General features: G+C 47.3%; 2 protein-coding genes across 2 annotated transcripts; one reads left to right on the top strand and one right to left on the bottom strand.

The window, feature by feature from the left end:
• Positions 1-9,526: 9,526 nt before the first annotated feature.
• Positions 9,527-10,905, bottom strand: N7532_004140 (uncharacterized protein; the record flags this gene model as incomplete). The annotated part of the gene is made up of 5 exons (XM_056616634.1): positions 9,527-9,835; positions 9,908-10,220; positions 10,273-10,337; positions 10,392-10,593; positions 10,649-10,905. 5 exons carry the CDS (start codon positions 10,903-10,905, stop codon positions 9,527-9,529), a joined length of 1,146 nt encoding a protein of 381 aa, XP_056476991.1.
• A 2,022-nt stretch (positions 10,906-12,927) lies between these two features.
• N7532_004139 (uncharacterized protein) lies at positions 12,928-13,374 on the top strand (the record flags this gene model as incomplete). The annotated part of the gene is made up of 3 exons (XM_056616633.1): positions 12,928-12,948; positions 12,999-13,084; positions 13,140-13,374. The coding sequence occupies 3 exons, from the start codon at positions 12,928-12,930 to the stop codon at positions 13,372-13,374; spliced, it is 342 nt and encodes a 113-aa protein (XP_056476990.1).
• Between the last annotated feature and the right edge of the window lie 1,655 nt (positions 13,375-15,029).

Genomic DNA, 15,029 nt, shown 5'->3' with positions numbered 1-15,029 from the left:
GGATATATTCTCCTGTCAGAACAAACTGGCTGTGACCCACTGCTAGCGACCGATGGATAACATCCCTTGCTTGGTGTACGCATTCTTGCGCTGGGCTGTGGCCTCGGTGTTGTGACCGCCGAGGGCCGGCGTGTGGGATCTAGGGGTGTTACCAACTAGATCTACACACATAAACATCTATCAACAGGAATCAATTGACTTTTGCTTTGGAGCATACACACTGTCCATTTAACTGTGTACACAGTACCTAGCTGGTGATACCAACAGGTGTTAAATGACTTCCATAGCCATCCATTACAAGCATCCGCCATACACCATGTAGCCTTTTATTTGAAGCCGGAATGAAGTGCTCTTGAAGCCAAGATAGCCCAATTTGATCGGTAGTCCAGCCATTATCACTAGCTTCGAAGCGCCAATCTCCAGGAACAGTAGTAGCCCAACCTAAGTTTAAGTTCTTGGCTTTGAAGATGATAGTCGGAGGAAGAACATCGAATGGATTGATGTATTCAATAGCGGTTACCCACTCTCGGTTACCTGGCATCAGGAGTTTTCGTTTTGAATAATACTCCTTTCTGGTGATAACTTTTGAAGTGCTTGTGAGCCCCATTGAGAAGCCAGTCTCATCAAAATTCCAAATATCATCGTCGTGAATACTATACTCCGCAATAGTAAGATTGTAGTAATCGAACCACTGCCTCACAAGCTTTGGATTTTTCGCATTTTGCACGCTGATAGGCATATCGACGTGAAAAATGTGTTTTTAGAGTACCCTGGCTACCTATAAAGTTATAGACCCAGTTCATGCCGACCAATACTGGTGGTGTATTCATTTCACGTTTCGCAAGTAGTATATTGGCCATTTCTCGCACCATGGTATACCCAGGGGCCATACCACGTTCGTCCATTGAGAGTATCTATTTAACAAGCGATTCCTCTTCCAATTCGCTTAATTTATGGCTATTGGGGCGTGTACCGTGGCGAAATTGAATGCCCTTTCGACGCGATCGTAGCGTCGACTCAGGTATATTAAACCGATGCGCTGCTTCACGTATAGATAGAATTTCGTCATTTTGAATAGCCTGTAAGACTATTAACATCCTACCTTCTTGTTCATCTCCTTTTTGACGTTTTTGGGAACGAACTGGTGGCATGGTAGGGTGTTGAACTTGGTGGGTTGTTAAAACGCGGTCGCGTTGAGTGGGGGCTGCGCAGCTCGCTTGTGAGTTACGTTAGTTAGTTCCCAAAGCGGGGTCAAACAATGCATGGGGTAAAATAGGCGACCCTTACTTTGCATAGGAACTCTATTTGGCCAGAAAAGACACTTTCGCATCACTCTAAACGGCCAAGCGTCTGCTACCTAGATCTAAGCTGTACGCAAACCACTGTGGTATTGTTGTTGGGTTCTCCAACTTCGTATTAGTTCGCACGTGAGCACTCTGAGTGAAAGGATTTGACTTTTCCTAATACGAAGCTCCCCACTTTCCACATTTCCGTACTTACAAGTCTTTTGGGTCGCCCATATGGGTTAGGGTGGGGAGAGGGAACGCGCTATTGGAATATTAGTTCCAAAGTATCTTCCACGAACTGCGTATGTGTCTTACCGTGCACTTGAGACCATAATTCTAGCCTGCTCTTCGAAAAACAGGTTTCCCATAATCTTTTGGAATAACGCCGAGTGCCATGTAGGAATAATAAATTACCTTAGACAGATTACATGATTTACACAGTAATTAATATTACCAGATTTACCAACAGACTTGAGCGATCTAATAATGTCAGGATGTCGGATACGTGTATCATCTAGTATCGAGGGACGGCCAATTGATGCATGAGATGGATTAACGAGAGTGTGTCTGTGTGTGTTCCGATCTGTTGAAAATGATCCAGGGGCTAACGTAACCCACAAGCGAACCGCCCACACAAGCGAACCGCCCACCCCATCAATTTTGATCTGAGTACTATAACCTCTCTTTTATAACCATCCACCATGCCACCAAATCGATCTAGTTCTGCCCGATTTTCGCAGGATAGGCAGGGCAGAATCTCATTAGCCCTGCATGCCATTCAAAATGGTCAAATTACCTCTATTCGCAAAGCAGCACGCCAATTCGACGTCCCCTGGTCCACTCTACGCGATCGCGTCAACGGTCAACAAAGTCGCTCAGAAACACGCGCCAACAACCATAAATTGACAGAAGACGAGGAGAGATCACTTCTACAATGGGTGCTCTCTATGGATTCACGTGGATCAGCTCCTCGGCCTGCTATGGTGGCAGAAATGGCCAATCTTCTATTAGCCGAACGCTGTACGCAGACTGTTGGCGTCAACTGGGTCTACAACTTTGTTAATCGCCATGATGATCTTAAATCTCGGTTCTCTCGAAAGTACAACTACCAACGAGCAAAATGCGAGGATCCAAAGGTCATACGAGAGTGGTTCGACTTGGTTCAACGCACGATTAATGAGAACGGCATCCAACCTGACGATATATATAACTTTGATGAGACTGGCTTCGCAATGGGTCTTATTGCTACTGCAAAAGTCGTCACCCGTGCTGAATACTACGGTCGGAGATCTCTTAAACAACCTGGAAATCGTGAATGGGTCACATCTATCGAGTGTATTGGTGCGTCGGGCTTCAAATTACCACCTTGTCTTATCTTCAAATCCAAGACACATCACCAGGCTTGGTACGAAGATAAAGGGGTAGGACCGGACTGGAGGATCGAAATCAGTGATAATGGATGGACAACTGATGCTATTGGCCTTCGCTGGCTGAAAGATCTCTTTATTCCGAGTACGGCGAGCCGTACAAAGGGTAAATATCGTCTTCTAGTCCTTGATGGTCATGGTAGCCATTTGACACCTCAATTCGACCGACTTTGCGCTGAACATGATATTATACCAATTTGCATGCCAGCGCATTCATCTCATTTGCTACAACCACTAGATGTCGGGTGTTTTGCGAACCTAAAGCGCGCATATGGTGGCTTGGTTGAGCGAAAAGCTCGATGCAATATCAACCATATTGACAAGCTTGATTTCCTTGCCGCCTACCCGCACGCTCGCGAGATCTCATATCACTCGGATATAATTCAGAGCGCATTCGAATCTGCTGGTTTAATACCCTTTGATCCCGATCGGGTTATATCGAAGCTTAATATTCAGCTTCGAACACCAACCCCCCCAGGAAGCCGACCAGGAAGCCGATCAAGTGAGTGGAGCCCTACAACACCACTCAACACAAAACAATTATATCGGCAAGAATCTTCAGTCAAAGCTCTACTCAAATATCGATCCGTGAGCCCTCCAACGCCTACAAAGCATGTGGTAGAGCAGACTCTTAAAGGCTTCCATGTCACGCTTCAAAGGCTAGCGATGTTGGAGAAAGAAATCCGGGATTTGCGCGCTGCCAATGAGGTTCGGAAACAAAAACGCAAGAGGTCTAATAAACGCATCGACCGTACTGAAGGCATGTCAATTCAGGAGGGAAGAGACGTAATATTCAGTTCGAACCAAGCCGTTGAATCTCTGGATCCTGTTCATCCAGAACTAGCTCCGGTCGCAAATGAGACTAATACACCACGACAACGGGCGCCACCAAGATGCAGTGGTTGTGGAGGGATAGGGCATAAGATAAATAGATGTCCGAAGCAGTGATATCAATAATTTAATGGCGTTGTGGTTATTTTATATGCAAATCAAAATTATAGGTTGAGATGGGTGGGCGGTTCGCTTATGTGGGCGGTTCGCTTGTGGGTTACGTTATAAACTGCGTATTACATCACAGTTCTTCCGAGAATGACCCGAATTACCATACAATTACTATTGCAATGTGGGTGGATGCTGAATAACCAAGAGCAGTGGAGAATCCACAGTATTTTACCTCTCTCAGAGTTGACACACCCCCCCAGCATCCGCTCTCATTGCTGAGGTTATTCCAACAAAGTGTGGATATCCTCCATTCCCAGTTGTTGCAGGAACTCGGTGTGTTTCTGTCGTGGGAGCTGCTTTGTTAGGCCGTCCGCGGCCATATCCTTTGTTTCCACCCATTCAACATGTATCCGGCCAGTTTGAACCTCCTGTCGAAGCCAGTGATGGTGTATGTCGACATGACGAAGCTTCGTACGTAAATGAGGTATTTCCCTGGTGAGTATACCAATCGTTTGCTGGTTATCGCAATTGATCGATAAAGGGTGTTCAGGATCAAAGCGGATGGATAAGAATAGGCGCTTCCACATTTCCATGGTCTTCGCGGCTTCCGAAATCGCTAGCAGCTCTGCTTCCGTGGTGCTAGTGGTAACCGTACGTTGCTTGCTGGCACGCCAATCAACTGCTCCACCAAACATCTTGCAGATATATCCTTCTGAGCTCTTCCTATCTCTGTTATCCGCAAATGATGCATCGCTGAAGAAGGATACTGCTTCAATGTCTCCATGTGGACGTGAGCGATACGTCAAAGCAAGAGAACGCGTGTGATATAGATAGGTAATGACCCTGTTGATGGCGTCAAGGTGCTCAGGTCCTGGATTTGTGAGGAATTGTGCAAGCGCAGAGGTTGCTTTTGCTGCATCTGGTCTGGTGATTGTGGTAGCATATTGCGTTGATCCAACTTTCTGCTGATACTCATGGATCTGCTGTCGAGTTGCTTCTCCTTCATATGGCTTCAGTGCCAGTGCTGAGGGCAGTGGGGTGTCAACTTTGCGGCCATTTGTGAGATGGTACCGGCTTGCCATAGAAGAGATATAAGAGTCCTGACAGAGCCAGAGTGCTTTCTCCTGCCGATCTCGAACAACTCGGATTCCAAGAAACCACGCTGCTTCTCCCATGTCACGTAGTTCCCACTGCTCATTAAGCTTCTGGCGCAGTTCCGTTGCGCGTGTGCGCTGGGCTGGATGGTTGACGATGATGATATCATCCACATAGAAGAAAACAATGATGCCGTTTGTGGAGAAGAGACAGAGGTCTTCCTGTACAACTTGTAAGCCAAAAGAAGTCAGGACCTTAGAAGCTTCTTGTTGCCATAGCCTTGGAGACTTTCGTAAGCCATAGAGAGCTCGCTTGAGTTTCCAGCACTGCCTCTGTTCCTTGAAACCCTCTGGCATCTCAGTGATGATCTCCTCATCAATCCAACTATTAAGGAATGCATTGACAGCATCATACTGGTAAGTGTCAAGGTCAAAAGCAGCCACTAATGAGAAGACTGCTCGTGCAGTGCGTGCAGCGAGGGTTGCCGAGTATTTCTCCTCTGTGGTAAGTTTCTGGAGATCTCCTCGCACGCAGATTCTGGCCTTGAGCTTGCTGAGATAGCCATTGCTATCAACCTTATAGTTGAACACCCAACGGAGTGGTAGAATCTGTATGCTGTGGTCATTTGGTCGTTGTATGACCTCATATGTGCCTTTCCTCTTGATTGTCTGAATTTCAAGAGCACAAGCTGCCAGGAACCCCTCTCGGTAAGGATGGTTCATCATCTCCTTCCAGTTTCCTGGCTCTGGAGGTAACTCATCCTGATGCACTTGCGCGTGTGTGCGGGAGCTGTTTAATCCAGTAGCGAAGGCTGCGAGTACGCTATCCTCTTCCTTCTCAGAGATAGCTTGAAAGCTGACAAAGTTGTCATCCTCTCTTGTTCGTCGTTTTCTCGTTCCTCTCACAATGATTCGTTCTGAAATGTCACCATCGATATCTCTAGGTGCTCTGGGAGTCTCCTGTGCGGGTGATGCAGCTGTGAGCTCATTTTGAAGCTGCTCAGCATGGTCATATGACTCCCGTGGCGGTGAGCTAGGGAATGTTCCTGGTGGAAGCGAAGGTGCCCGTTGCTGTGATGCTGATGGCGTTGGTGAAGGTGTAGCCATCTGTCGTCCCTCCTTCTGCTGCGAATTTGTTGCTTTTCCTGCTGAATGTCTTGCTGCTTGTTCATGCATGTTCTCAGCAGCGCTTTCTCTGCTTCCTGCTTCATTTGAGGAAAGAGGGACTATCTGGTGTTGTATCTCCTCTTCCTCATCCTGTTCAGTGATCCAAGGCATTGATTCAATTATATCGCTGACTGGTGGTTTGTCTAGTTCTCGTGGGTTGAAGAACTGGTTCTCATCAAAGACAACATCTCGCACTGCCCGTACAGCTCCTCTCTGTGGAAACCATACTCTCCAGATATTTGAGGCTTCATAGCCAACGAGATAACCGATCTCTGCACGAGGCTCCATCTTCGCTGCATTCGGGATGCCCTGCTTGCGTACATACGCTCTGCATCCATAGATTCTGAGGTTGGCAAGGTTGACTCGTGGTGGTTGGTCTTGCTGGACATGAAGTGCTTCCTGGTATGGGACAATCCACTTTCCATCTCTCATCCTCGTGGGCGATCTGTTAACTATCCAAACAGCTGCTTTGACTGCTTCTGGCCACAGATCTTTCGGAAGACCTGCATCCTGCAGTAGTGCGCGTGCTATAGTGACTATCACCCCCCCAGATCGCTCCGCGAAGCCATTTTGCTCTGGCGTTCCAACGACGCTATGCTCAACAACAAAGCCTTCCTCTGCTAGGAATTGCTCTACCGTACGACCTGCTGAACGCTCATTATCATAGCGAAAGGCTCGGATTGGTAGGTTCCACTGGGTCCTCACATATGCACAGAAGAGTGTCACAGCTTGCTGACAACCACTTTTCTTCTCGTGAGTGAATGCTGCATGGAATCGAATTCCATCCACATAGAAATGGGATAACCAGCGATCACCATTATAGGCAGGGTCAATTTGAACAAGGTCAAAGTGTATTCTCCCAAATTTCCCGTATGTGGCTCCCTGTGGTCTTCTTGATATCTGACGTTTCGCAGAGGTGATCTGACAGACCTCACATCGTTCAGGGTTACCATGAGAGTTGTCTTCACTCTTTCCATCAATTTTGACTCCATCCACCATCGCTGGCAACAGTTCAATCTTCTGGCTATATGCGTGGCCTAGCCGACGATGCCAGCGCCTGGCTGATGCTGCTGAAATGAGTGGCTTTTCTGACTGCTTGGTGGCAAAGGCTGCATCAGAAGAGCAGTATTCCATGAAGTATAATCCCTTTTCCTTTCGCACATGTAACACTGGACTGTCGCTGTGGTTGACAATGGCTTTCTTGCTAGGATTCCACCAATATCCTTTATCCGCAATCTTTGAATAGGATATCAGATTGGTATGGAAGCCCGGGGAATAATGAACATTGGTGAGCTCTACCACTTGAGGCTCGCCAGTTTGAGGGTCCTGGCCTACCATGTCCACAGTGCCATACCCTGTAGTAGCAGTCATAGTATCACCTGTTTTAACAGAGCTTTCCCCTTTGATGAACACTTTGAAACGCCCACGATCATTACAGATATGCAGGGTAGTGCCTGAATCAAGAATCCAGCGATTTCTGAGCGGTTCGGCCACCTGATGCTGACCAGTTGATGCTGCAGCTGCAATGAAGAAGCTAAGCTTCTCTTCTGATACTGCTAATTGAGCCTGCGCTGGTGGTGCTTCCTTCTTTTTCTCCATCAGCTGCTTGATCTTCTGTTGATCCTGAGGACTCATTTGCTTGATAGCATCAGTTAAGCGCTTCGCAATTCCTTCTCTTGGCTTCCAGTCGTCACTTCGCAGGGTCTCATCAATATACCAGCACTCTGAGTAGTGGTGTCGAGGGTATCCGCATGGGCACTTCGTTCGATAAGTCTTCTCTGTTTTCCCAGTTGGCTTTGCCTCTTTCTGACCATCCAGGGTTGCGAAGGCCATCTTCGGTTGCTTCTTTCCAGAAGTGAGTGCTAGATCTCCACGGCGGCTACGATAATCGGCAATAACCTCATGAAACGTAGCAGTCGTGTTCATACGAAGCTCACGTCGCCATCCCGAGCAGAAGGTGTCATCTAGCCCCTGCACAGCATCTAGGAAGTCACGAATAGCATCATCTTTCTCAATACAGTCAGGAACCTTGGCAGCTTTTGCCTCCTCATATAAGCTTTCCCACTGTGTGAGCCACTGATCAATGCTAACATCTCTCGCAGGTTGCCTGATCATCAATCTCCACGCACGTCGGAGCTCCTGTCGTCGATTCTCAGGCTTTGGCTTGAATGTCTCTGCCAGTTTCAATAGCTTCTTCCTTGGAGTTTCCTCATCGACAATAAGATAGTGAAACTCAGTGGCTACTGAACGGGTAATAAGGCTATTCATGCGCGCCATAGCCTTAACAAGCCGCTGTCGCTTTGTTTCCTGCCGCTCATACAGCTGTATCTGCAACTGCCATCTCCTTAACTCATCATCAGTGAGGTCCATGATATCCTTCTCTCTACCGCGATGGTCCACAGGCATCATAGGTTCCCGATGTGCGATTGGAAGCTGTTCAACTTCTTCGTCCGACTTCTCGAGGTCGAGATAATTCCACACATCTTCAGATATGGCTGCTGACCTGATATGTCCTATCCAGATCCTCCACTGCGATTCCGCCCGTAGTTTCTGATCGGGTGGGATCGTTGCCATCTCCTCTCTTTGTGAATCGGCCATCCTGTCTTCTCTCGCGATGATACTGATACTGTGTTGATACTAGGTTCAAGGGTACGGGATTGCTGCGTTGAGCGCGGGGCGAGGTTCCAATTTCTCGCGTGATGCGTGCGTTCAGGGGTATCCCGATCGTGCGAATCGCTGCTGCAGTGCTGCCAGGGGTGGTACGCTCGCAGTTACACGTGTGCGGCGCGGCTAACCGGGCTCATAACTGTCAGGATGTCGGATACGTGTATCATCTAGTATCGAGGGACGGCCAATTGATGCATGAGATGGATTAACGAGAGTGTGTCTGTGTGTGTTCCGATCTGTTGAAAATGATCCAGGGGCTATAAACTGCGTATTACATCACAGTTCTTCCGAGAATGACCCGAATTACCATACAATTACTATTGCAATGTGGGTGGATGCTGAATAACCAAGAGCAGTGGAGAATCCACAGTATTTTACCTCTCTCAGAGTTGACAAATAATTGTAATGAGATGTAGGTCAAACCCAAATATGGTAACTTTCACTCGACTTGTAGACAAGCTTGTTGCGTAATCATGGTTCTTGATGCGACGGTGTGATGGGACCACGGATAGCTTTCCGTTGCCACTTATCCTGGACACAAGTGTGCATGTTGTATTTTCTTCCTTCCTTTATCGTATACCTGAGAACTCGCCTCGTTTGTTTCTCGTGATGATTAGTGGTTGGAAGTTAAAATGATCTTGGAATTACTATACCCGCCAAAAGAACAACACAGTAACCTCCAGCCTTAGTCAAACCGCCTAGTGTTTCCTATCATCTCCTTTGCTTGGTTTCGGAATTCCATGCTGGGTATTTTGTAGCATGTAGCCTTCTGCTACCAAAGTTGCAACATCACCACGCCTGCAGGCAGAATGGTTGGCCTACTCACCCGTGGGAAATCCGGAGGACTGTAAGTACATATTAGAAAATGAGCATCTATATATACTTTGTGGATAACTATAGGGACTCCTGCATATACAGTAAGCCTCGAACAGGCATAGCTTTGTTACTGAACTGGTGAACAGATCGCTAAAGATAGTGTGCTGCCTGTATTAGACCTCCCATCAAATCCTGCGTCCTCGAGCGTGATATCGGCAGTCTCTCTCTCAACGAATCCCCTAGATGGCCTCCAGTCTGTTTTGGATGTAACATTGGAAGCCCACTGGGACTTTAATATTGGGAGCGCAGTGGATGTGTAAATAATGGCGTTCCAAAACCCCTGCAGAGAGAGGACAAACGCTCCAGCCAAATTCAAGCCGAAATTTGGTTTTCCAGAATTGACCAGACCGTAAATTCGATTGATAAATGATGGTGTCTGGGAGCCTCGTCAGTAATGGATTGTGAGTGCCTTATACGTTGGGTAAATGTTTTATGAAAAGATCCATACCCAGGTAACTATCATGGCTATGAAGAAGAGGAAGGAGTATCTAAAGTAACTCCACATCGCGTCGTTCGTGTTGATCTGCATGCTAAACCCGCTTCCAATTTGGGATTGCTGGGACTCTATGCAGGTTGAATATGGCGTAGCTGGCTCAAAGGCCAAGGCTTTCGCCGCGGTAGTCGTGATGTTGGAAGTGACCGATCGAGTAATTACTCTGCTGACAGGCTGAGTCTCTTTAGCCACTCGTAAAGCCTTGAATTGTCGATAAATGCGGAGGCCGGCTGTGGCATAGATCGCAAAAGTTGCGATACTCACCACCCTATGAAATGAAATTAGATCCGCTGCCGCGAAATAGTATTGTTGTCCCCTACCACACTGGGCCATAGAAGCACGCTAGGCGAAGAAATTGCCACGGTTCTGCAATTGAGCACCATATCTAACGGAGAGTCAGTTTTATTATGTTATGGCAAGGCGTGCCGGAAGTACTCACCAAGGCTGGCCCATAGACTCTTCCCCTTTCAGTAGATTTTACGAGGCTCAGAACCGTTGCGACAACCAGTGGCAACCCGTAGCATAGAAGAAAGTACCACTTTTCAAGCTTTTTGAGGTTTTCTGCTGAGTATTTCCGGTAAAAAGCAAGATATATATTAGCAGCCATACAAAAGGACCATAATGAGTCCGTTGGCATCCAACTACAGTCACAAAATTTAGAGTCTGCAAACGTGGCATAGAGGGTTAGGAACATACTATTGGATGAAGAATGCTTGTGCTTGACATAAGGCAGAATTCCGGCCCTCTGTAACTCCATCCCCGCTCATCAGTGACGCAACGGCGGAGAAAGCATTTCCAAACGACGCATAAAAGATTAGCCTGTTGACCGGCTTACGAAAAGCGGTAGAAGCACAATAGGTCGTTACAATAAACGCACAGCCCAGCAGAGAAGAGCTACCTCCCACTCTTTCTGCTATTGAGATAGCTCGGAGTTGCTCGTCGGTCAAAGCCATGGGGTTGATCTAACTCTTGAAACTGCCTGCAAGGTAAATCAGCAGCCTTATATGTCGGTCGGTTTGTAACAAAGAAAGTCTACACCAGCACCACCGGTTTGAGAAAAGCACGTGGTGGCGATAAGGTAGGTAAAGCTCCCGAGAATAATTATTCGCCAAACCAGGCGCTTGCACTTAATGTACCACGAACCAAAACGCATGACTAAGCCGAAACCTGGGGTGGACAGAGACAGGGTGAAAGCTTATTGTTAGATTCGCCTACCGATTACAAGTCAAAGGTAGAAGTTGGGTACCTGCCATAAAGCCCGTGCTACCTAGAAGAGGCTTGAGGCGTAAAATCTAATAAATTCAAGCTCGTGGCAGTTCCCCCAACCACCGTTCATTCCTAATGTGTTAGTGGAGTTGCAGAGGAATGTCTAGAATTCTAGAATCAGACTTTTCACCAATCACCATAGACAGTATGGGAACGCCACAAACTTTAAATTATTGTAAATAAGCGATAGGTTCAAGGTATTTACGGCAACCGAAAAAAATATCTCTGACATAACCATACATACAAGTGTTTCTTCACTGGTTAAGCCGGGTCAAAGCAGCTTAAATTTGAAGATATTAGAACCTTATCTTGTTTGACTAGCTCCGTTGGCCAATCTGCAACTACCCAATATGTTGTCTATTAACGCGAAGCTCAAGAGACGAAACGACGGATATTTGCTTCGACCAGCATGCTTTTAGAATACCATAGATGGGACCAAAACTTCATTTGGGCCTGGTATCGACGACGTGCGTTTGGTTTCGGTAATAAGAAACAGAAACATTTCTCCACTTTTATTTTCACCCTGGTGAAATACTTTCCGTGGCTAGAGAACATTAAGCAAATTTAAGGAAGTAAAATTTAACTTTTAGCTGTTTTTACGATACGTTAATTATGGGAAGCTCTATGCCTAGGTGTCTGTGGGACCTGAGTGGTCTAATCGAGGGTCTGGTAGCGGGTCGCCATAGATGGTAAGTGCGTAGTTTAGGAAGGGTAATTTGAGAGGGAAGGAAAATTTAAGTGGGAAATGGTTGAAATAGGGAGGTATTAGACTATCCTAGATTAAGAGGGCAGTTGCAAAATGTATTAAGCCATAAATTAGGGGGTGGAAGTTCCACACTAACATTATCAATGCGGTAGACCTGTGTAAATTTCGTGCGAAATTGAGGATCTCGGGACTTGGGATGGGGATAGAGAGTGAGCTAAATGGGCTAGAGTGGGCTAGAGTGTGGGCTAGAGTGAGCTAGACTCTAACTGCAATTCCAGGGGAACGACGAGATTGCTTAGTTACTGCAAAGGATGCAGAAGTAGTTTCTGGGCTGACGGCGACAGCAGCCAATCCAAACCGACGGCAGAAAATTGACTCGGTCGGTGTGAATACCGGACGGCCTCAGAGCAAGCCGCGCCTATAATTTGCTGCAGCAGGCAAAACTCTCGGGAGGTGCTTCGGGTGGAGCAGGGGGTCAACCAGTGTTGACGATGCTGAGGTGTCGATATTTCCCGGACAGATGTCGCCCCCACCAATTTCGTAGTGCAGCCATCCTTTGTGGCCATTCCAAAGGAAGCCGACTCGGGCGAATAGGTGGTGATATCCTGTATCTCCGCAGGGTTGCGGGCTCGTGTACCGCAGCTGTTGGCTAAGGGTTGGGATAGTAGAAGGGATTCCCGATGTAGCGGCTATTTAGAGGTATGATGGCCCCCTACTCTTTTTCTTCCTTCATCCTGTGCCTCCCGCCAGCTCCCTCGCACTTTTTTCGCTGTGGCACGCTCTCCCCGGCGCTCTCCCCGAATTCATGTGCTCATTCATGACCGACACCACTCAAAATGGGGCCCAACCTAAGCCGGCGACGCCGCAAATCGCAGCGTCGCCGGATGCCCAAAAGCGAATGAGCATCGGGCGCTACTTTCTCACGCGTATACCAACTCTGATGCCGCCCATGAACCCGGCGCCGAACCCCTTATAAGGCTCTCACGCTTCTCAATCGTCAGCAATGGCTGTTCTTTTCTGTATGGTAGTCGCAAGTTCTTTGGATGGCACGGAGCTATGCTGACTTCATTGTAGGTTGCATTTACCGGTTGGACGTGGGATGCCTTCGACTTCTTCACGGTCTCCCTAACTACCACCCAGCTAGCCAAAACTTTCGACAAGTCCGTAACTGATATTACCTGGGGTATCACGTTAGTGCTGATGCATGTGGAACAGAACCGAATGGTTTCCCAGCATAATTGCCAGCGGACGGTATTTAGGCCTCTTGCCTGAGACGACGAAGGGAGCCGATACCATCCATTGGGTTCCTGTGGATATCTTTGCGCAAACCGTCATGGAGTTGACCAACAACGCCCAGAACACGTCTCCCTCTCCCAACAGTCTACAACGTCGTGAACCCACGGTCCAACCAATGGAGTCTCCTTCTCTCCGCTATCATCGCTTATTTTGACAGGAAACAAGTTTCTGTTCAAACTGTGCCTTTTGACTCTTGGATCAATGCGTTAGAGCAATCCACAACCAATGGAACGCACAGCAGCGCTAGTCAGAAACCGGCAAGCTACTTCTTGGAACTTTCTTTGGGACCCCTGAAACCACCTCTAGGGCTCGATCGTCCTCCTCGCCCAGCGACCCGGCTACCCCAAAGGAATTTCCTCCATGGTCACCATGGCCAAAATATTACCCCACATAATAATCAAGACCGGACCGCTAATCTGCATCACGTGACCGCGACTCCTGCGTCGTGCGGTCCCTAGGGTTTGGCAGGGCATCAGTTATGCTGTTACGACCTCTACTGTATCCGGCCAATTGGAGATATCAATGACTCTGCATTTCATTACCCCTATTTCCTGCTATGTATGGGGCCATTTCTAATTACATCATTGGCCTCCGGATATACTGTATACACGAAGCCATTCTGATCATCTATAGACCCGGTTTCATGCAGTATTCGTAAGGTAATTGCGACATAATATTATCCTCCTTTACCTTCTCGGTTTGGTATTCACGTGTGAATCCACGTGATGCGTCACGTGCAATACTCTCGTTGCACACTGTACAATGCGATTGTTGTTACTTCCGTAGTGAAATTTGGAATAATTAGAAAGATTGACCGTCCAGTGGTTAAATTGAAAAAATGGTTTCTAGAAGTAGTCAAAGGGGACAGGTTGCTATCCGACGGTAGAATGTTTGTCGACACAGTAGGCGGGCATAGCACTGGGCATAACAGCGGACATTGCTATCCGACAATAGTACAAGTGTATAGTAAAATTTAAAACAGGAGTGTGTCAGCGACGTAAGACCCGTATGATAGTCTATAATAGGATAAACTAGCGAGATTTATGTAGAACCAGGTACTTGTTGGATACCCAGGTCGTACAATATGCCGCAGCCTACTCCTAGGCTTGCGTAGGACACCATTGAGCATTCAGTGCGGAGTACGCCAGGTACATTAGCAGCAACCGGGTTAGCTGCGTATAACTCAGAACATGCGACGCCCTAGCTCAGGAAAGTAACAGTATTGACTGCTTTGACTAAAACATCTAGAGATCAAGGTACTAAAAGCGGACCCCACCACCATTTTGATTTGTGGAAGCAAATTGACTTTTGAATTCGGCCGTTTCGTCCAATGCCTGCTGGTCCCACTCTAGGTCACCTGCCTTTGGATAGTGAGACTCTTCGATTCACCGGCCCACGGCTGGTCCTTACAGGCTTTAGCCCCACTGAGGCTTAGAGAAAGCTTGGAGAAAGCTTGTTAACCGAAGACATTACCGAAAATGTATATTACGATTTGTCATTTTAGTGAGAGAAATTACATAGTTAACCCTAAGGGGTACCATATATTGCCGTATTGTATATTTCTGCCAATATCACTATTTACTAGTCGTGACTTAATCATAGTTTCCCACCTCCCCCGGGGACCCCCGTTCGCTTCGAGATGTAGTGGTCGGATTTTAGGTTCAAACGACCAGAAAAAGAAATCGTCGCTGTGGGCCTAAGTTTGCGGGGTAGGACAGCTGGTTGGCGTAGTCAAAACACAAACTAAACTCACCTTTGCCACGTGAGACCTACCGAGTTATAGTATATCTGGTTGCTTTGAATTGTCCG

The sequence above is a fragment of the Penicillium argentinense genome (genome assembly GCF_028826775.1).
Source record: "Penicillium argentinense strain IBT 30761 chromosome Unknown utg000004l_segment0_segment0, whole genome shotgun sequence".
In the NCBI taxonomy this organism is placed as follows: domain Eukaryota; kingdom Fungi; phylum Ascomycota; class Eurotiomycetes; order Eurotiales; family Aspergillaceae; genus Penicillium; species Penicillium argentinense.
The sequence above is the reverse complement of the archived record's forward strand: the minus strand, read 5'-3'. Positions and strand labels throughout refer to the sequence as shown.